The sequence below is a fragment of the Budorcas taxicolor genome, chromosome 1, assembly GCF_023091745.1.
Source record: "Budorcas taxicolor isolate Tak-1 chromosome 1, Takin1.1, whole genome shotgun sequence".
In the NCBI taxonomy this organism is placed as follows: Eukaryota; Metazoa; Chordata; class Mammalia; order Artiodactyla; family Bovidae; genus Budorcas; species Budorcas taxicolor.
The window spans coordinates 196,722,897-196,747,244 of NC_068910.1; the positions used below are offsets into that span (position 1 = coordinate 196,722,897).

General features: G+C 34.8%; 1 protein-coding gene across 1 annotated transcript in view; it reads left to right on the forward strand.

Moving 5' to 3' along the window:
• The window catches only part of STAG1 (stromal antigen 1), a 465,665-nt gene that overhangs the window by 272,958 nt on the left and 168,359 nt on the right, over nucleotides 1–24,348 (forward strand). The window contains exon 7 of the mRNA XM_052642913.1: nucleotides 15,031–15,235. Within this exon, the coding sequence (XP_052498873.1) occupies nucleotides 15,031–15,235 (205 nt within the window). The remainder of the gene's footprint in view (nucleotides 1–15,030; nucleotides 15,236–24,348) is intronic.

The window sequence follows — 24,348 nt, forward strand, 5'->3', positions numbered from 1 at the left end:
CAGAAGCAATGAGATTAAGAACAAGGAAAACTTCCAGTTAGTAGATGGAAAGAAAATACAAATGTCAAAGTAGAAATGAATGCAACAGAGACTAAGAAAGCAAAAGAAAGGATCAATGTAACTAAAAGTTAATTCCTTGGAAGATTGAAAGATTTAAAGAATGGTAAAACTTTAGACAGACTCATCCAGAAAACAAAAGTGAAAGGGCCCAAATCAATTAAATTAAAAATTAAAAAGAAAAGTTAAAACTGACATTGCAGAAATAGAAAGGACCTTAAGAGACTGCTATGAGCAGCTGTATGCCAATAAAATGGACAATCTATAAGAAGTGGAAAAATTCTTAGAAATTTACAATCTCCTAAGCTGGAACTAGAAAGAAATAGAATACAAGAATAGGACAGTTATAAGTACTGAAATTCAATGTGAGACTAAAAACCTCCCATCAAACAAAAGTAACCAGATAATTTCACAGGTCAATTCTATCAGATATTTAGAAGTGAATTAAAACACCTATCCTTATAAAACTATTTCTAAAAATTGCAGAGGAAAGAGCATTTCCATGATCATTCTGTGAGGCCAACATCAGTGTGATAGCACATGATATGCAAAAAAAAAATTATATATATATGTATATATCACAGGCCAGTTTCACTGATGCACCCAGGTACAAAGTTGTTCAAGAAAATACAAGCAAATCGAATATGGTATAAAGAGCATAAACTGTGATTCAGTCAGTTCAGTTCGGTTCAGTCGCTCAGTCGTGTCCGACTCTTTGCAACCCCATGAATCGCAGCACGCCAGGCCTCCCTGTCCATCACCATCTCCCAGAGTTTACTCACACTCACATCCATCAAGTCAGTGATGCCATCCAGCCATCTCATCCTCGGTCGTCCCCTTCTCCTCCTGCCCCCAGTCCCTCCCAGCATCAGAGTCTTTTCCAGTGAGTCAACTCTTTGCATGAGGTGGCCAAAGTACTGGAGTTTCAGCTTTAGCATCATTCCTTCTAAAGAAATCCCAGGGCTGATCTCCTTTCAGAATGGACTGGTTGGATCTCCTTGCAGTCCACGGGACTCTCAAGAGTCATTAGGTGGGATTTATCTCAGAAATGCAAGAACTTTTCTATATCTGCAAATCAGTAAGTGTGATACTTTGCATTAGCAAGTTGGAAAATAAAAACCATATGGCCCTCTTAATTGATGCAGAAAAATGCTTTTGATAAAATTCAACATCTATTTATAATTTTAAAAAATTTTCCAGAAAGCAGACATAGAACAGAGCTCAATATAATAGAGGCCATATATGAACAAATGCATAGTGAAAGTGAAGTCGCTCAGTCGTGTCCAACTCTTTGTGACCCCATGGCCTGTAGCCTACCAGGCTCCTCTGTCCATGGGATTTTCCAGGCAATAGTCTTGGAGTGGATTGCCATTTCCTTCTCCAGGGGATCTTCCCAACCCAGGGATCAAACCCAGGTTTCCCGCATTGTAGACAGACGCTTTACTGTCTGAGCCACCAGGAAATGCATAGCTACCATCATACTCAGTGATGGAAAGCTGAAAGGACTTCCTCTAAGACCAGTAACAAGATAAGGGTGTCTGCTCTCGCCACTTTAGGAAGTCCTAGTCAAGGTAGTAAGAGAAATGAAAAGAATCCAAATAGATAAAGAAGACATAATACTTTTATTATTTGCAGATGACACTGCCTTTAGAAAATCCTAGATATAGTACTAGAAATCTGCTGAAACTCATCAGTGAATTTCGTAAATTTAAAGTGTATGAAATTAATACACAGAAATTTGTTGTATTTCTGTGTTGTATTTCCCACCAACAGTGGGAATTCAGAAAGTTAAATTAAAGAAAAATCTCATTTAGCATTGTATCAAAGGGAAAAAAAAATATCTAGAAGTGGGCTGCTGTCTTTGGGGTCACACAGAGTTGGACATGACTGAAGTGACTTAGCAGCAGTAGCAATCCGAGAAAAGGCAGTAAACGACCTATACTCCAAACACTATAAAATGATGAAAGAAATTGAAGATGATACAAATAGTTTGGAAGATATACCATATTTTTGGATTGGTGGAATCAACATTGTCAGAATGACTATTCTGCTGAAGACAATCTACAGACTGAGTGCTGTTTCTATAAAATTGCCAGTGGCACTTTTCACAGAATTTGTGTGGAAACACAAAAGACCACAGATAGCCAAAGCAATGTTAAGAAATAAAACTGATGCTGGAGAAAGCAGGCACCCTGTGTTCAGACTATATCACAAAGCTACAGTCATCAAAATGGTGTGGTACTGGCACAAACAGACATATAGAACATGATAGAAAACTCAGAAGTAAAACCATGTACCTGTGGTCAGTTAATCTACGACAAAGGATTCAGGTATCCACAATGGAGAGTAAGAAATCTCTTCAGTAAGTGGTGCCTTTAAAAACTACATGTAAAAAATAAGATAAGAACTTTCTTTCACATCATGCACAAAAACACAATGGATTAGACCAAAAATAAAGACTTGATAGTATAAAACTGCTATATGGAAACATAGAACATTCTTTAACATAAATCATTGGAATATCTTTTTGGATTCCTCTCCTAGAGTTGTGGAAACAAAAACAAATTTAAAAATGGGACATAATTACAAAAACAAAAAGATGACCTATAGAATAGGAGAATGTATTTGCAAATGATGCAACTGAAATGGGAGTAATCTCTGAAATAATACAAAGAGCTTATGCAACTCAACATCAAAAAAGCAAGCAAATAAAAAATGGGCAGAAGAGATAGAGAAGCATAGAGATTACCAACAGGCACACAAAAAGATGTTCAACATTACTAGTTATTAGAGAAATGCAGATCAAAACTATAATAAGATACCACCTCGTACCATTCAGAATGACCTACATCATGAAGTCTATAAATAATAAATACTGGAGAAGTATGGAGAAAAGAGAACCCTCCTACATTGTTGGTAGTAATGTATATGGGGACAGCCACTTTGGAGAACATTATGGAGGTTCCTTAAAATAGTAAAAATAGAGCTACCATATGATCCTGCAGTCCCACTCCTGGGCTTATGAATAAAAAACATATCCTGAAGAAAAAGCATCGTTGAAAAAGATACATACACCACAATGTGCACGGCAGCGCTATTTATAACAGTCAAGACATGGAAGCTCTGTAAGTGTCCATTGACAGATGAATGGATAAAGAAGAGTGCTGTGTGTGTGTGCGTGTGTGTGTTTGCAGTGAAACATTACTTAGCCATTAAAAAGAAGAATGAAATCTCACAGCAATTTGGTTGCATCTAGGAGATTATCATACTAAGTGACGTAAGTCAGACAGAAAGACAAATCATACATCATTTATAAGTGAAATTTAAGAAGAGTGATACAAATGAACTTATATAGAAAACAAATGCACTTACAGACATAGAAAACAAATTTTTGGTTTACTAAAAGGCACAAGGGGTTTGGTTCCAAAATACACACATTACTATATATAAATAAGCAGCAAGTACCTATGAGTTATAGCACAGGAAACTAGACTCAGTATCCTGTAGTAACATATAATGGAAGAGAATGTAAAAAAAAGTACAGAAATATTTATATACATACATACACATACATATGTACACACCTAAATAACTTTGATGTCCACTTGAAACAAGTACAACATTGTAAATCAACTGTATTTCAATAAAAGTTAAAAAATTTATTTTAGGCAGTTGTCCTTTCTCCTTAGTGATTGTCTTAATGAAGACTTGAAATTTGTCTCCTGCCTCTTGGTCAGCACAATTTTCTTTGCCGGTTATCTTTATGTTTGTTAAACACTTTTTCTAAAATTATCAATCCTTTTCAGGCTTTAAATTCTCCAGCTTTATATGTTTCACCTTTCTTTTGCTTTATGTTTTCATATAATGACTACATTTTCTCCACTTATATTAGAAGTCATAGATATGCCTTTCTTGAAGCAGTCCTGTACCAATATAAGAGCTGCATTCAAAATGAAATAAAAAGATATCATGAAAAGTGCAAGGTTTTTATGCCTGCTGGAATAGCTACAGTGATCATTTCATGAATTTCCTTTTCTTCTTAAATGGTCTTTATGCTGGATTTCATTTATTTTGAAATGGTGGGCAGCCAGAGCTGCAGACCTCAGTCTTTCGTACGTATCAAGCAACTTTTCTCTGCTTCAGAGGAGCACTTCCAGCATCACTAGTAGCACTTCCTGTGGGTCTCATGGTATTATTGAAGGTTTCTCATGGCATTGTACTAAATATGATGTTAAATATGAAAGAAGAGCAAGAGATTCCATTTTACTGTAATTATGCAGTTTACTAAAGAAACAAAGTGCTCACATGGAGATGATTAGTGTCACACAGCATATTAAGCCAGTACTCACTAAAATAGCAACAGGAAGTAGTTACAAAATTATGACAGTAATACAGTATGTTCTATAGTTAATTTTATGCAGTTATGTTTTAATATTGCATCTTTACATTTGTTTACATTTCTCCCAACTGCAAATGGCGCCATGTGACAGTCTGTAAGTGTTTGTGTGGGTAAGTTTTGATATATTTTAACTTTTTATAGTAGATTTATGTATATTTTATGGTAGTGATAAAATAATTGATATCATTATTTTAAGCATTTATGATGTTTCTATTTTTCTTAGTTTTTCGGTTGACAAGCTGTGTGGTTTGCCAGTTAATTTTCAAGTTTTTGCAAATCTATAAAAAAATTTCCCAATTTATTTAAATTTGAAAAACTTTGTGTGGATTTGCATAGTTCAAACCCGTGTTGTGCACGGGTCAACTGTGTCCACTTAGTACCTTTCATTCGTATGTGTGTTATTTTGTATTGCTCTGCTCATAATTCTAAATGTTGTTTATTGTGCTCTTTATAGTGATTATGACTTACCTTCTAGATTTTTTTTCTTCTTATTTCTAATCATATGTGCTTATGTGAATTTGTTGATTTAAACTTAAGTATAGTACTTTTTGCTTATCCTTTTGAGCAGTTATTAAATGATTAAAGATATTATGAAATGTAAAAATGTTTAAATAGTACAAACCGAGAAAATGTGAAGAGATGCCAAAACATGATAGACGAAACCTGAATTTAAAGTCTCTAAATATTTTTGATTGTATCTTCTATCAGTGAAACATTTCTAAATTTCTAGTAATAAAAACTTATGAAAAGGCTAATTTTATATGTGAAATTATTCTGCCCATGTCTTCCCCACACTTCTCAGAAGGCTGTATAGTTCTGTTCTTGTAAGGAAGTTGCTTAAAAGGTAGCTTCCTGTTAATTGTTGCAGACTTCCTTAATTTTGAACTAAGTTAATTTCCTAAACACCTAATAAATAAAAATAGGAAGTTGTTTCCTTTTATCCTTATGTCAGTACACTGTATTTATTGTTAGTGTTTGTTAAAGCATATATTTATTTATAGAATTAAATACTTGTACTACTAGGTCAGTTTTTCTTTGTTTTTAACTTATTTTTAACTAAAGGATAATTGCTGGTGAGTTTCTAATGATGTATATCATTAGCTTGTCATCATGGCTTTAAGTTTCATAGTGGTCTAAAGGAGAGCTTGTGCAGGAAATGTCAGTGCCTCCATGTTTCTTGTTGTTCACTTGTGATTATAGATTTTTGTTTTTGTGTCTGTTTTCTCCAGAAATCTTTGCATTTCCATTTTGTGAAGAGTTAAACATAGTATAAATCATAAATCCATTGCAATGATAAGTAACTTATGAACAACCTAAGAAGAGTTCCATTTCTTGTGTCAATCCTTTAGAGCACTGAACTATTTTTGTTCTCCTAAATACCTCAAATAGGATACCTCAAATACTATCTGTGACACAGAACAATCTGGAATATGGACCTAGTGAGGACATACCAATCTTATTCATTATCTTAAATATTTATAGTAAATTATTTATTTTTAGATAAAAATAAAGTTATATTTTGTTGCAGTGCATTGTTCAGTTTGTGTTGTCTATATTACTTTGGAGACTACTCCAAGTTGAGGAAGGTAAACAGAATATTAAAGAAAGGAAGCAAAGTTGGATATGAGAAATGCCAAAACAAAGGAATAACCGTGTAGGAAAGTAATACAGACTCAAGAATTTGTACCCAATTTGTAATGTGGAAAGGTTCCAGACTGGAAATAATAATATACCTATGAACCTTGAGGTATAATTATTAAAGACATGATGAAACATGTTGAAAAATAATAGTAGCAAATACAGATACTGTACCTATTCTGTACCATGCACCATTGTAAGTACTTTTCATAAAAATGTAATTCTTCACATTTTCATGAGGCAGGTTTTCTGTATCTCCTTTTCACAGATAATAATATTGAGGCCAAAAGGGTAGAGAAACTTCTCTGCAGTCACAAAACTAGTAAATGGCAAAGCCAGGAACTGAACCCAGATCATTTAGCTCCTAAGTTCATATTGGTAGCCACTACTGTATCCTGCCTAATATGTAACTCTAAGTGTATAATCTGAAATAGCTGGAGATGGGTACAAGTAATAGTTACACCTTTAGTCATATTATAACTTTCTGGTGGGTTTTATTACATGTGTCTTAGGACTAACTGAATAAGTTGTGGAATTTAGCTAGTATTTCTTAAAGGATCAATTATATTCTATTGATTAATATTAAATCCTTAATGTAGATCGAGGTTTCTGAGACACTTATTATGAGAAATGCTAAAATGAGATAATCATAAACCAAAGTATGACTCAACAGTAATACTTGTATTGCTGGAAACTGGATTAACTCCCTGTCTGCATTAATCATAATCAGCTGTATATTGAGGTTATTCCTTTGTGGTAATTTCAAGCATTATATCCTTCAGTTTTAAAATATACCTACAAAATCATGATGTAATTGATGTGTGACATAAATGTGACATAAATGATGCACATTTATTTTAGGGGTAACTTTTTATTTTAACAAGTGTTAAATGAACTGTTTGATCTTTCAAACTTATTTCTATAGTATTAATGTAATTTTGTATTTGTTCAGTAATAACACTTAATGCATGTCCAACTTTTGCATAGGAACTATAGAGATCAACAAGGTTATGGCTCTAGACAGTGAATTTATATTCTAAATGATAAAATAACTTTGTAAACTAATAGCAGTAATACACTGACAACTTCAATAGTTAAAAAATATAAGACCCATGAGAATCCACAGGATGAGATCATTATCTGAGGTGTGAATGCTTCATACATCAGATAATGATTATTTAACTATTAAAATTAGATTTCCAATGATAAATAAAAGTTCAGTCATAAAATCTGGAAGGAGCTTATAGAGAAGATGGTGTTTAACTTGTAGAGGAGGAGATAGTGAGATACAAAGCTGGAAAGAGTGAAAATAGCCTTGTAGACTAGACTAAGGAGATTGTATTTAGTACTAATAAATAAGTCATGTCCAAAACATTGTTGTCCTCCTAAGCACATGAGACAGTGTCCTAGATCAATGCTAGAGATACAGAGATGATGCTGCCGCTGCTGCTGCTAAATCGCTTTAGTCATGTCTGACGCTGTGTGACCCCATAGACGGATGCCCACCAGGCTCCCCTGTTCCTGGGATTCTCCAGGCAAGAACACTGGAGTGGGTTGCCATTTCCTTCTCCAGTGAATGGAAGTGAAAAGTGAAAGTGAAGTCTCTCAGTTGTGTCCGACTCCTAGTGACCCCATGGACTATAGCCTACCAGGCTCCTCCATCCATGGGATTTTCCAGGCAAGAGTACTGGAGTGGGTTGCCATTGCCTCTCCAGACACAGAGATGAGTAAGATTATAATAACATTTTTGTTGGATTGACTTGTAAAATTGTTCTTTCCAAATACATTTTTATATTGTTTCTTAATTAGTGTACATATATTTCTATGGGCATATGAATTTACTGATACTTTGGAAGTCTGAGGGTTTGCCAAAATTGGAAGAGTTAGTTTCAGCTTAATTAGCAGAGGTCTGATTCAGTTCAGTTCAGTCGCTCAGTCGTGTCCGACCCTTTGCGACCCCATGAATCGCAACACGCCAGGCCTCCCTGTCCATCACCAACTCCCGGAGTTCACTCAGACTCAAATCTATCCAGTCAGTGATGCCATCCAGCCATCTCATCTGGTCTGATAATAAAGAGCAATTTCTCTTTTGTGCATCATGGCAGACAGCCACAAAATCTCTCCTGTAAATAACCTTTATAGTTATTTTTGTTGTTTTTAAATGTACAGTATAATTTAAAAACAAAAGTTCAAAGGATATATTTAATAATATTAATGATAAAATGTAAAATACTGTTTTGTTTTGTAAATACGTTTTCTACTGATCTTTCCAAAGATAAGAAGTATATCCTTTTCTTTGTTCCCATGATACACAGTTGTTATGCATTTTGACACTGTGAGGGAAAATTAAAATGCAGAACTCTACTGATCACTGTGATATGTAAAGTCACAGATATTAAACACAGACTGTGACATTGTAATAATTTAGATAATGATACCCCAGAATTTGGGATTTCTTCTATTGATTTTAGGAACACAAAGATGTTGATGTGGATAGTTTCAAACACTTTTTAATGCATCCACCTAAAGAAATTATATGTCACGCAATACATACCAAAAAATGTACTTAATGTGTAAGATATGTAAATCTCCCAACTTCAGCTTAAGAACTGAACTATTAATACTACTGAAATGCTTCTCATCAGAGGTAATCAATGTCTTGAGGTCTGTAAGCATTTTTTTTTCTTAAAAACCCATTAATCATTTACCACTCCTCATGAAATGTTTGTGAAGATGCATGGATAGGAGTAGAGGCCAGACATTTGGTAGCACTTCACTTAAATAGCTGATGTCAGTGTGGAGCAGGACATATTTAAAAGGAGTGACATTGGTAGTCCCATTGCTGCTTTGACTTTATATATTTTCCTCATTTCTGTCTGTGCCTAAAGAAACAAAAGTTATCAAAGTTTATAATTAAGAAAAATATTGATAGGATCATTTAGATACGTTTATAAATGTGAAAGTTGGACTGTGAAGAAAGCTGAGCACCGAAGAATTGATGCTTTTGAACTGTGGTGTTGGAGAAGACTCTTGAGAGTCCCTTGGACTGCACGGAGATCCAACCAGTCCATTCTAAAGGAGGTCAGTCCTGGGTGTTCTTTGGAAGGACTGATGCTGAAGCTGAAACTCCAATAATTGGCCACCTTATGCGAAGAGCTGACTCATTGGAAAAGACCCTGATGCTGGGAGGAATTGGGGGCAGGAGGAGAAGGGGACGACAGACAATGAGATGGCTGGATGGCATCACTGACTCAATGGACATGAGTTTGGGTGAACTCCAGGAGTTGGTGATGGACAGGGAGGCCTGGTGTGCTGCGATTCATGGAGTCGCAAAGAGTCGGACACGACTGAGTTACTGAACTGAACTGAACCATTATTCTGGGCCCATTTTGACAGTATCAGTTTTGAGGTAATTCATTTGTTCTACCAAGAAATATTTGACTGTCTGTTAACCATGCCAAAAATGGAAGATATAGCACTGAATAAAGCAAAATCCCAGTCTTCATAGGAATTTTCATTTTATTCAGGGGAAAAGCTAATGAATGGCTATATATTAGCCAAAAGAGTATGGCAAATGATAATAAATGCTATGCAGAATAATAAATCAGAGAAGACTGAAGAAATTTGAAAAGGAAGGATTATTTTAAATACAATGGTCAGAAAAACCATGTTAAGTATGTAACCTTCAATAAAGACTTGAAGAAGGTGATGGAGCATGCAGGCATATATCTGGGGGAAGAGAAATCAATAAGGGCTAATGGCCCCTTGATAGAAGCATAACTAGGATATTAGACAACAATGAAGTAAAGCACACTGATTTACATACTGCACTTGATTGTTGTGTTCTGAGGACTTTTTAAATATGAAATAGTTTTTCCATATTTTTTGTTATTTGCATCACATTAACTTTTAGATGACAACCTAGTTGTCATCTAAAACAATACCTCATATTTTTATTTAATTGTTTTCCCTCCATGGTATCATTTAATTTATTCCTATAGTATAGCCTCCTAAAATATGGCCTCTATTTTGTAACTGAAAGTTAGGTCTAGTGACTTTGTTAAATTATATTTACATTCCTCGGAAAGATAATTTCATCGGTGATGCTGTATACTTCATATTTGGTCACAGTAGGTAGCTCATAATGTCAGGTTGCCCACTTATTATTCTGATTGAGCACTTGTTTAAGGTAATAACTCTTGAATCTTTTTGTGAAACTGCTTTTCCCTTTTCAAGTCTCAAATTATTTGGCACTTTATTAACATTTTGCTTATGTCAACTTGCCTCTTAATGGTTTTAGCATCCATTGACAGCGTGTTTCAGAAATTTTGTATTTATTTTGACTGTAGATAGCAGTGTGGTATGATGTCTAAAAATAGAATATTCTCTATCAATCATTTACGAACTAAAGGGTGTCATTCTCTTCTTACGGAGAAGGCAGTGGCAACCCACTCCAGTATTCTTGCCTGGCAAATCCCATGGATGAAGGAGCCTGGTGTGCTGCCTTCTCTGGGGTTGCACAAAGTCAGACACAACTGAAACGACTTAGCAGTAGCAGCAGTCTCTTCTTATGGGATATACTAATTAGGCATTCTTAAAAGTGTTATACCTTCTGCAGGAGTCAGGGAGTAAAGAATTATTTGTTTCCTGTTGTGAGGAAACAGGTTCCACCCAGAAACAGAAAGTCATTTTTGTCCATTATTCACTTCAGTAGATTTTATTTCTTCAATTTTCAAATATTCATCACATCTCTCCCATTTTGTCTGTCATTATTGTTAGTATATTAAATGGTCTCTCCCCTCACACTTTTGGTTTTGGATTGACTGCAGTGGAGAGTCACCTTTGCTCTATTTCCTTCACCTTTTCCTCTATTTTTCACATTGGAACCAAAAATAAATTTTTAAAGCTCATAGCTGTTGATGAACATCCTTCAGTTCAGTTCAGTTGCTCAGTTGTGTCCGACTCTGCGACCCCATGGACTGCAGCACGCCAATCCTCCCTGTCCATCACCAACTCCCGGAGTTTACTCATGTCCATTGAGTTGGTGATGCCATCCAATCATCTCATCCTCTGATGTCCCCTTCTCCTCCTGCCTTCAGTCTTTCCCAGCATCAGGGTCTTTTCAAATGAATCAGCTCTTCGCATCAGGTAGCCAAAGTATTGGAGTTTCAGCCTCAGCATCAGTCCTTTCAATGAATATTCAGGACTGATTTCCTTTAGGATGGACTGGTTGGATCTCCTTGGAGTCCAAAGGACTCTCAAGAGTCTTCTCCAACACCATAGTTCAAAAGCATCAGTTCTTCCGCGCTCAGCTTTCTAACTCTCACAGTTAAAGAGTCATAGTCTAACTTTCACATCCATACATGACTACTGGAAAAACTATAGCTTTTACCAGATGGACCTTTGTTGGCAAAGTAATGTCTCTGCTTTTTAATTCAGTGACCACCTGTTTTCTCCAAAGTAAAGTTTGGCTTCCTTACCTTTCTTTGATCTAACCCCATCTTTCTTCTTGGTTATAGAATCCAATTTAGATTCCAAAGTTAAAGCAGTTCTCTCCTCCCATTGTTGTACTTTTGTTTATAGGCCTTTGCTATTGTGATTACCTAGGAAAGGTGTTGACTCTGTTTTCCCTGTCCAGTTGCTTCTGCAGAGAATTGACATTTTTTCCTAGTACTAAATACCCTTGTCACGTTCCTATTATTGTATTTAATTCTTTTACAGTTTAATGTGTTCATCTTATCAGTTAGTTTATTTAGGGGATTGGAAAAATGGGGAGAAGTTGATAAAAGAGTTTAAATTTCCACTTACAAAATGAATAAGTTCTAATGATTTAATGTACAGCAATAGTACGTGTTGCATACTTAAAACTTGGTAAGAGAGAAGATCTTAAATCTTATGTCACACATACAAAAAGTAATGGGATGGAGGTGTTACCTAATTGAGTGGTGATAAGCTTTGCAATATATGTGTATTAAATCAACATGTTGTATAACTTAAACTTACACAGAGTCATATATCAATTATATCTCAATAAAAGTATAAAAAAAAATAGAGAGTAGAAATTCTTAGAAGAGTATCCTTGTTCTGGTTGTATGCCTGAGGACCTGTATAGTGCTAGAGCTATTTGTTGCTTAATAAATGGTATGAACAGATAAATGAGTGGGTGGATGGATAGTTTCTCCAAACAGTTGTTTGCAGATCATTGTTTTAAGCTATAGTGGTACATAGCCTCAGGCAAAGTCTGTTGAAATTAGGTAACCAAAAGCCAGGTTTTACCAAATAGGTGAACTTTTTTATAACATTGTCCATCAGCTGGGTAAAAAATCAAATTATTCTTAGAAACTGTTTTATCTCTAAATATTTTAATTTGTGACCACATTGCGTTCTCAAATACCAAAGTCTTAGGAATTAGGCAGTTAGCCTTCCACCTCTGCTAGCTGCATGAGTTCTGCCTTGCAGTGCACCTTTTACCTTTTAAGATTCTTACTATAATCCCAGTTAGAAGCTTACAATCTTCTAGTTCTCATTGTTGACTATTGTCTCTGAAGCTTCACACCCTTACCTACCCACACCCATCAGTGTTCCCAGAACTTCCAAAATAGGCATTTTCATTTTTTGTCTCTCCATTTGGCAGCAAAAACAGAGTTTTTCTCCTTTGGAAGAGTATTCACTAGACAGCCTTTCTGTCCTCCAAGGCTACTGGAGTAAACCAGGTGACGCTCCATTGTAGAATAGAGAATATGTGGATTTACAAACCCAGAACCAGAGGAGACTTGTAGCTGTGTGATCTGGGACAGGTTCTTTAGAACTTATTTTTCTCATCTTTATATGTACTATAGGATTCTTTTTTTCTACTCTTCTCCTAGGTGTAGTGGGTTTTTGCTGTGCCATGATGGTGAATCTCTGGCCCTCCCCCACAAGATTAAGGTTTCTGGCTTTTTTGGGAGAAAGGTCTAGAGAAGTGAGCTGTACGTCTTACCTTGCCCATAGCAATTGAGGATCATCCTCTCTGGCCTGCATCAAAATAGGTTCTGTCTTTTCTGTTGTCTCAGGCTTTTATTACCTGGTTGAAACCTGTGGTCAGCTGATAAAAAGAGATTTGGAGTGAGTGTGAATTCCTTGTCATTCTGCGCTGACAAGCCTCCTGATGAAAGTGAAAGAGGAGAGTGAAAAAGTTTGCTTAAAGCTCAACATTCAGAAAACTTAGATCATGACATCTGGTCCTATTCCTTCATGAGAAATAGATAGAGAAACAGTGGCAGACTTTATTTGGGTGGCGGCAGGGGCTCCAAAATCACTGCAGATGGTGACTGCAGCCGTGAAATTAAAAGATGCTTACTCCTTGGTAGGAAAGTTACGACCAGCCTAGACAGCATATTAAAAAGGAAAGACATTTCTTTGTCAACAAAGGTCTGTCTAGTGAAGGCTATGGTTTTGCCAGTAGTCATGTATGGAAGTGTAAGTTGGAATGTAAAAAAAAACTTAGCATGGAAGAATTGATGCTTTTGAACTCTGATGTTAGAGAGGACTCTTGAGAGTCCCATGGACTCCAAGGAGACCCAACCAGTCCATCCTAAAGAAGATGAGTCCTGAGTGTTCATTGCAAGGACTGATGTTGAAGCTGAAACTCCAGTACTTTGGCCACCTGATGTGAAGAGCTGACTCATTTGAAAAGACCCTGATACTGGACAAGACTGAAGGTGGGAGAAGAAGGGAATGATAGAGGATGAGATGGTTGAATGGCATCACCGACTCAACGGACATGAGTTTGAGTAAACTCCAGAAGTTGGTGATGGACAGGGAGGCCTGTTGTGCTGCAGTCCATAGGATCGCAGAGTCGACACTACTGAGCGACTGACCTGAACTGAACTGATCGAGCTTAGTATCCCATGTAGTACTCATGTAATACCAAAATTAACTCTCTTTGTGGGGTATTTAACTTAAGTGCCAAGCTTTCCCCTTCTTTCTGTTCAAGGCTGTTGAGATTCTTTGAGATTCTTTGTTGTTGTAATTATCAAAGTACTCTTTCATGGAACACCAACAGAGCTCAAGACCTCATTTGTATCCAATTTTCCTAGCTGCATTTTGGCCTGTAAAAAACAAATAGCCACAAATTGAGAATAGTCTGATAACGAAGTTCACAGAATTTCTCACTCTCTGCCTTGTGAATTTCCATTTCTCCACCAAAATGTTTTAGGCTAGAGTGAGAAACCTCTGCTGGATTCAGCTGTCAGTTTTGTATTTTAAATAAGATGACACAATCTGGTGATACCAAGAGCCCATGGTAACCGGCTTTTTCTTGGAAAAGTTAATAAATTCAGTGCATAAACTATAGAGTTAAATGAAAGTTCATAGCAGAGTTAGAAGAAATAGGGTTGAAATTTCATATGTGGGAAGTTGGTTATACTTTTGAAATGCTTAACTCTTTAAAGTGTCTTATTTAATATAATTGAAAGGTGCTGTTACACATATCATGATTAGTTTGATCTGAATTCAGTAGCAAATAATCCTTTCTAGTTAAACTTGTTTCTTTTTTTGTTTTCTTCTTTACTTTAAATTACCTCAACTAGTTCCCAAGTACAACAAAACTTAAACTATTATTTTGAATGAATGGCTTAGAATAATGAATTAAATACCGGTTGTGACCCCACGGACTGCAGCCTACCAGGTTCCTCTGTCCATAGCATTTTCCAGGCAAGAGTACTGGAGTGGGTTTCCAGTGCCTTTTCCGAATAACAATTTTGAACTTATTAACAATTATTCAGTTGGGGCAGATCAAAACAAGCAAAAAAGAGAAAGCCATCATGTACCTCTTGATATCTGTCCACATATACTTTGAGAAAAAATGTTCCTTTTCCAGTAGGAGGAAAAAAGAAATCAAACTGGATATCATATATTATATTTAATATGTTATTTTTTCTTTTTATCCCTTTTAGGACAGTGGTGATTATCCCCTTACCATGCCTGGACCTCAGTGGAAAAAATTTCGTTCAAACTTTTGTGAATTTATTGGAGTCCTGATTCGACAGTGTCAATATAGCATAATTTATGATGAGTATATGATGGACACAGTAATCTCGCTTTTGACTGGTTTGTCAGACTCCCAGGTCAGAGCTTTTAGGCATACAAGCACTCTTGCTGGTAAGTAACTAACACTTTATTTCCTTTTCATTTAGTTTTGTTAAATATATTACATTCCAGTTAAGCTTTATTTAGATTAAATATTAATTTAAATTAATTACTTTGCTCTTGAAAAACACAATTTTTCTCCAAAATTTGCATGAATGGTTTGTATTCTCTGTTGAAGTAAAATGTGTGCTTATTTTAATAACTGACATTTATTAGTCTTGAGGATGAAAATTGAAATTTTCTGATGAATGTTACCAAATCTCTTTCTGAATGTATAGTTATTTTCTTGCATTTTTATTTTATAACCAAATAAGTTGTAGGGGTCCAGCAGGCCATATTCTTTGATAAAACCAAATAATAGTTGAAATTCCAAATTCACAGGTTTTTTCCTACTTAATTACATGGTTTCATTGTTACTATACATAAATATGTAAATATTTGTTTATATATATATATATTTTAAAGAGTTCCATCTAATTGTAATAGGTAATTGTGACCTTGTAGGATTCTTTCTATTCCTAGTGGTATAATAACTTAAATATAGTGTTTCTAAAATCAGTTGAAGTAGGTAGACTAAGTCCTGAGGAACTGATAGATTCTCATTTCCCTTTTGCTTCTGTTTTAGAATTATCTATGTAACTTCTGAGTCAAGTATATTCATTTTCCCCTTGTTTTCCTCTAACAAGATAATTTTGTTAATTTAGCTGTTCTGAATTTTTCAACGATTTAAACTGTGTTTACCTACAATGACTAAATGACTATTCTTTTTCTCTTATATATATGTGCATGTTTATAAAGAAACTGTGTGTTTGCATAAACATATATTTAAATATTCCCAAATTACATCCCTTTTAGTAGCAATATCTGACTATATTCAACTTACACACATTACCATGACAAAAATGAGATTTAAGAGTGTCCCTTTCCTATTTATTTGGTAAAGAGGCAGATCTTTTACTTAATTTTATCTTTTTTATAAAGGTAAAATCACAGTTTATTGTTGAAAAAATTTTCTGTATGGAACAAACATCAAGTACATTTTATTCTATGTTTTGGGAGACTTTGTACCAAGTTGTAGCTTTTTTGACAAGGTACTATAAATATACTACTTATTACTTAAAAGTTCCCTGATACTATATATTTTTTCTAATTTCATGACTTTTATTATTTTCTGCCCTTTATATGTACTTTTTTCTTTTCTTTATATTTTCTATTTACTTTTCAATCTATCATTCTTCTGTCTGTGTACAGCAATTCCCTTTTATTTAGCTGTTTTTCAGATGCATTGTACCAAGAAAAATAGGAGATTAATGTTATGTTTATCCTTATTTTTCAAAAGCTAACCTATTTTTCAAGTTATTCTCAAATTTACTTCAGAATACTATGGTAATTTCTCTGTGTACATTAATGAACATGTCTTCCAAAGTTCAGTTTCATAAAAAGTGAGATACCAGTCCTACCCTTCAACAAAGTGTGGAAATCTTGCTGAGAATGTAATTCCAGGCTGGATGATAATTTCCATCTTTTCAAGGATTATTTTCTTTTCATCTTTAATCTCTTCTCTGGTTCTCCTCCCCCACCCCCCCTTTTTTTTCTTTTATGGTATGTGTATGAGGGATAGATTTAAAGATAATCGTTTTTATTCACTTTGCAGGACGAGTCTTGGGGACTAGATAAAATGGGCAGGAACATTTAATCCTCTGCTTCAAAGACTATGTGCATGGACAGTTACAAGGCAGTTATGGCCAGATATGATTATCGGCTTTGGAATAAAATGCTCCTTGACATTGCTTATATCTTAGCTGAGAAGAGAGACAATCAGGTTAGTTGTTTTCTAGGGTACAGACAAGATAAGTTTTAGAGCTTCATAAGTCATCAGAGTGATCTTATCAGTAGTACTTTTAATCTGTTTACCAATATCCCGTTTTCTTGTTGTTAATTAATAGTGTGTCCCAATTTGTTAGTGTTTATGCATTGCATTTAATTGTATATTTTGCCACATTTTTATTAAAATTTTTCATCATTTTGTAGTTTTTCAGGTTTGTCTGTTCTCCAGGTAGAAGTAGTTTCATTTTCCATTAGCGATAAACTGAACTTTGCCTTTTATTTTTGGAATTCTTTTTACCGTTAGATTGAAACAGACTGTTAACATAACTGTTAACCATTAAATTGAAACAGACTGTTAACATAACTGTAAAAAATAACAGATTTTATATTATATTTTCCTTATTTTTTTCTATTCTTTTAATTGTACTTGTAAAACATACTCTCTTGTTTTTCTGATTTATCTTCAATAAAGAAGCTTACTTTGTAGTCAACTTTTCATTAACAATCTTCATAGTTACGTGCCTTTGTTGTCAAGGTACATAGATAAATAGATAGCTAAATAGTTAAGACATATTAGAACATAGTTTGTGGAATTAATATATATAAGTAATATTTTAGTGGATTTCCAATCTGAAATTGGCCATATTTTCTTTCTCCAATTTCATGAAATTTTCATGAAAAAATGTTTTTCTCCTCCAGGTCAAAAATAAGTAGGATTCCCTTTGTTTTACCACTTTGTTCTTTGGTATTATAAAGATAATTCTACTCTCAAAGGATCTATTTTTCAGATTTATATTATACTCAGTCATTGCTGTTATAATCTCTGACAGTACTTTAGAAATTGACTTTAAAATTTTGTTAGATGGCAAGATGAGTAATGTTGGCTTACCTTTTTTATTTTTTGCTTTTCTCTCACCTACGTAATTTTCTACATTAGAAATAGATTAATAATGACTATGTCTCGCTTCTAAGGTAAAAATGCTAATTTGAACAAAGAAGGATTAACCGTACAGAATTTTATTAATAGCAACATGATGATTGATTCTGTTCTATTTTTTCTAAAATGAATTATGGAAAAATTAGAAAATATGGTTAAAATCATCATATGATAGGTGCCCTCATTATGCTGGAAGGTTATCACTATTTAACAATAATGGATGCCTCTCAGACTCTTGGAGAAGTAAACATTTCTTTTATATCTCATTGTTTAACATCATTATGTTGGTATATGATTGATTTTTATATTGATGTATGATTTGTTATTGATTAGCACTTTTTACCAAGTCAGCATCTCTGGACTTTTACTGAGGCAAGACAAGCTATATGAAATTTCTTTGTTCTCCTGTCATACACAAAAATAATTTTATCTCAGTAAATTGATATCTTTTCTTTGGCTTTCAGTTGCTGAAACCATATAATATAGGGTTCATAGAATGGGTTCTGAACGAGATTGTCTGAATATATATCCTTTTCTGCGTTTTACTAATTGGGTAATTTTGACAAGTCCATAATTTATTTGGCCTCACTTTCTTCATGTGCAAAATGGGAAGTTGATAACTATCTCATTAAAAGAAATTAGGAAAGCATGAATGATGCCTGACATTTAGTAAACTAGTGCTATTATTCTGTAACTACAAAAAATGCCAGTAGTATTTGCAGCATTTCCCTTCATTCATGTCTTTTTCCCTCAGAATTTATTGAACACCTACTATTTTAGTAATAGAAGACATTATAGATGGGGAAATCAGAAACAAACATGTAAATACACAGATCTTTCAAAAACTATTATTAGGAAAACTAACAGTATGCACTTTCATTTTATTTGTCTCTTGGCTCTTCAGTGCCAAATTCTGTTTATTAAATTCAGTAGCTATTGTATAACTCTTAACCAAATTGTATATGAATTTCTATATGGTAGACTTCTGGTATTCTAGGATTAGTGCCCAAGTAAACTTTTTAAATGTAATTTGCTCTTTCAAATCAAAATATAGATAATTAGAGTGATGAAGAAGTATCATTTTCTTAGAATTATCTCTTATTTTCTATCACCAGGTATGAAAATTAGTTTTCTTTGGGGAGCTAGGAAGTTACGATTTTTAAAATCATTTTATAAGCATGTCCTTTCTATGTCAACTTAGTCACTTTGGGCAAGTTATATAACTTTGGTGCCTTACCTTCCTCATCTGTATAGTATTAATATAAATAGTCCCATTTTATTAGGAGTGTTGTGAGGCTTAAATGAAATAATTTGTGTTAAATGTTTCCTGCATACAAGTCATTCAGTGTCTGATGTTACAATTATGATATAATGACAAAGCTTGCTTGGTTTGACTCTAAAGCAGGCAGAGAAACTGAGAAAATCTTCTAGATTTTCCATCAGTGCTTTCATATTACACATGTAAACATTTTCTGTAGATATAAAATTACACATACAACTTAACAAATTCAGAAAAGGAGAAAAGTACAAAAAATCAGCCATAATCATTACCACTTCTTAATTTTGCCATGACATGTTGGTGTTTCCTTTTAGTTTTTTTCTCATATACATATAAGAATTTTTTGTTTTTAAACAAATAATAGGATATTATCAATTTTGTGGAATGCGTTTTCTGTGCTTTAAATTTTTATAATTACGTTTAATATAGCAGCCTCATCTTCTAAAATCTAGATGTCCTTTAACTACTGTAGCTTTTTTGCCATTATTTGGATCCTTTGTCTTCTGTTGGATCTCCTACCTTTTGCCTTGGCTTTTTTTTTTTTTAATTTAGCCTCTTCTTTTTGGGTAGCATGTCTTTTGATAGCTTCTTGAGAAAAAGAGCATTGGGAAAGTATATATTTTAGATTTTACATGTCTGAGAAATACATTATATTCTTATGTTTAGTTTGCCCAGTACAGAATTCATCAGTGAAGATTTTCTTGAGAATTTTTCATATTGTTTCCAAATTTCCCATTCATTACTCTCTGCTGAATATATTTTACTTGGATGTTAATCTGTTGAATCAGTCCTAAGTTTCTTGTTATTTCTTTTTTAGTTTTCATTCTTTACTCTTTGTTCACTTTGCTTGTATTTCTTCAACTTTATTGAGGTAATTTTCATTATCTTTTTAAATCTTCTAAGAGTTCTTTTCCATTCTCCATGTCGTTTTTTAACATTATCATGGATGTAACATTTTCTCTTATCTCTTTGACAGTGTTATTACTCAGAAGTTTTGTTTTTGTTTTTTTTGGTGCCCCATTCTGACCTCTTTTTCAATTCTCTTTTATGAGTTTCTTTCATGGGAAGCTTTCCTTAAGTATCTGTTGGCTCTCTAGTCATTGTTAACAATGAGACACAAAGAACTGATTGCCGGTGTGTGTGTTGTGTTTGACAGGCAGTGGCAATGACTTTAACCTTTTTGGTGATCATCATTGTCGAGTGGTCCTGTGGTCACTTACCGTTTTCATTATGAACCATAAAGGGTTGGTGTTGATAATTCTTTTCCCTGGGGAAGTTCAGCTCCTTTGTAGAAGGATCTTTCAGTCTCAGGTCTGGTTGCTGTCTACCATTTGGGAGTTATACAGGGTGAAGGAGCACCCAGGGCACTCTGCAATTCACATGTATCCCTCCTCTGTATCTGATGAATCCAAATCTCTTGTTTATGTTCTTTAGGGAATAAACTTTTTTAACTTCCAAGATGAGTTTGTGTTGGAGAAATTACATGACTGCCTTGGTTCAAGTAGAGATTTAATTGCTTATTATACAGACTTTGAAATGCTCCTGTTTTTAGACCTGATTTCACTCGATCTTCTGTAAAAGCCAATACTTCTCCAATTCCTTAATGCTTCTGGTTTCTACAGAGTAAAACTGCTTTGTTTTTGTCTTTTTTCTTTAAATAGAGTTGTCAAGCTTTTTTGACCATTTAGTTTGATTTGAATACTTCATCCATCTGCTTTTCATATACATATATTAACATATTATGGTTTGGCATTCCAAGTGTTTTTCTGGATTTATTGGGGATGAAAATTGTTTTCTCATTATTTTGGTTGGATTTTTAAGAGACAAAAGATTTATTAAATATTCTTTGTAAAGTGGAAGCTTGTAAACCTTTTTTTAAAAAATAAGTTTTTTAAAACTAATGAAGAAACATGATTACAATGGAATACTCTTCAGCCTTAAAAAAATAATGAAGTGATGCCATTTACAGCAACATGGGTAGACCTAGTGATCAGAAAGACATATGGTATGTGATGCACATGAACTTATTTAGAAAGCAGAAACAGACTCACATACAGAAGAAATTTATGATTGGGAATGGGAGTGGGGGATAAATTAGGAGTTTGAGATTTGCAGATACAAGCTACTATATATAAAACAGATAACAAGGTTATACTGTATAGCACAGAGAATTATATTTACTATCCTGTAAACATTATATAAAATATATTATGTAAACATACATAATATATTTTATATGTAAAAAATATGTAAAATAATGGATTTTATATGTAAAAATAAAATATTGTGGAAAAGAATATGTATATATGTGCATAGCTGAATCACTTTCCTGTACACTAGAAACTAACATCGGAGAAGGCAATGGCACCCCACTCCAGTACTCTTGCCTGGAAAATCCCATGAACGGAGGATCCTGGTGGGCTGCAGTCCATGGGGTCACTGAGAGTTGGACACGACTCAGTGACTTCCCTTTCACTTTTCACTTTCATGCATTGGAGAAGGAAATGGCAACCCACTCCAGTGTCCTTGCCTGGAGAATCCCAGGGACAGCAGAGCCTAGTGGCCTGCTGTCTGTGGGGTTGCACAGAGTCAGACACAACTGAAGCGACTTAGCAGCAGCAGCAGCAGCAGCAGCAGCAGCAGCAGAAACTAACATGGTAAATCAATGATACTTCACTTTTTAAAACAGGAAGATAATCTTATCTCTCTTTAAAATTTAGTTTTGTCCCAGTATCAAACAGTTTAGAGTTTGCAGTAATATTTTTCAAAAGTGTAGTAGGTATCACTAAATATAAGGGCAGATTTTTAGTTTTCATTTTTATATTTAAGAAAACGTAATTGCAAATTGTTGAATAATGATTAAATGGCCAGTGTCCATAATCTTAATTTCAGCCATCCTATTTGTTGATACCTTTTGTCCCTGCTTTTGTTTTATATGTTCCCAGCTCCAGTATTGTTTTTCCTCTGCTAGGCCATTAAATTCCTGATCCTCTTTGTTTAGTGCTCTTAATGTCTTTACTTCCTCCACTTTCCTAGCTAGATTCTGTTACCCAGATTAATTATAATCATGTCCTTCTGATGAAGGACTCTTAACATCCTTGCCTATTTGCCCTCTATTATATCCCTTAGGAAAACCTCATACTATCACCTGCTCCATAATTGCACCAATGGAGTTGAAAGTGAGTGTAGAAAAAGAAATAATGACTGGGCTTTTCACATTTTTCTCTCATTTCTACCTAGCAATCCTATTACAGTATTTTATGCCATGGATATTGCTTTCTTATAATATTATTTCATACCTTCTCCTCAAGCCTATAATGTCTGCTATCCTCTTTTCTTCACGCTTGGCTGATTATAGGAACAGAATAGAATCCTTCAAGGATTAAGTTTGCTTGTTTTAGCTGTACCTGTATACATATACTCTGCCTTTTCTCTTATGAGGGTGCTATCTACCTAAGATCAATCCCTGTACTTGTGCAGTGGATCTAGTCCCTGTTCACTACCTCAAGAAGTTCTCTCTCTCTCAGGCTTCAATTCCCCCACACCCTTTATCATTATATTGTATGCTGTAACAGCCCTTATCTTTTAGAAACACTTTGTATCAGTTAGGGCTCTTCAGAAACAGAACCACTGGAAAATATACTTTGTTACTTGCTTATTTATTTGCATAATACAACCATTAAGCTATGTTGTGTGTGTGTGTGTGTGTATGTGTGTGTGTGTATATATCTATATTCAAAGAGAGAAAGATTTCTTTTAGTGAATGACACACACAGTTTTGGAGCGGGCTATTTTAAAATCTGTAGGGCAGACCTGCAGGCAAGAAACTTAGGCAGGAGTTGTACAGTCTTGAAGGAGAAATTGCTTCTCCAGAACCCCTCTGTTTTTGCTCGTAAGGTATTCAGCTGATTGGATGAGGCCACCACATTATTGGGGATAGTCTCCTTTACTTACAGATGTTAATTTTATCTACAAAATAACTTCACAGTAACACCTGGATTACTGTTTGTTTAAATAACTGGATACCATAGCCTAGCCAGAAAGCAGTGTTTGACTTTATTTTTCTGGGCTCCAAAATCACTGCAGATGGTGACTGCAGCCATGAAATTAAAAGACGCTTACTCCTTGGAAGGAAAGTTATGACCAACCTAGATAGCATATTCCAAAGCAGAGATACTACTTTGCCAACAAAGGTCCATCTAGTCAAGGCTATGGTTTTTCCAATAGTCATGTATGGATGCGCGAGTTAGACTATAAAGAAAGCTGAGCACTGAAGAATTGATGCTTTTGAACTGTGGTGTTGGAGAAGACTCTTGAGAGTCTACTCTTGAGAGTCCCTTGGACTGCAAGGAGATCCAACCAGTCCATCCTAAAGGAGATCATTCCTGGGTGTTATTGGAAGGACTGATGCTGAAGCTGAAACTCCAGTACTTTGGCCACCTGATGCGAAGAGCTGACTCTTTGGAAAAGACCCTGAAGCTGGGAAATATTGGGGGCAGGAGGAGAAGGGGATGACAGAGTATGAGATGGTTGGATGGCATCACAGTGGACATGGGTTTGGGTGGACTCCAGGAGTTGGTGATGGACAGGGAGGCCTGGCATGCTACAGTTCATGGGGTCACAAAGAGTCGGACATGACTGAGCGACTGAACTGAACTGATAGCCTAGCTAAGTTGATACCTAATACTGACCATCCCACCATCCCTTGTTTCCACATGCTCCTTAGCTACATTCCTATTTTTCTCCTTTTCTTTATAGCAAATATCAAAGAATCATTTCTGTTTACTGTCTCTGCTCACTCTTCTCTTACTCTCTTTAAACCCACTCAAGCAGGGTTTTTATCTTGACCTCTTCACTGCCTTTGCTCTTGTTGAGGTCGGCAGTTACCTTCTTAGTGTCCTAATCACTGGGCAGTTCCATTGTTACCTTTCTCTCTCTTGAAAGACATAGCTACTTCTTCCTTCTTAAAATGCTATTTTGATGGATCTTAGAAAGCTAAGCTAGAAATACTGAATTATTTGAGGACTCAATCTAAAGATCTTTTCATTCTTGTATATCTTTATTCACTCCTCAGTGAATAAA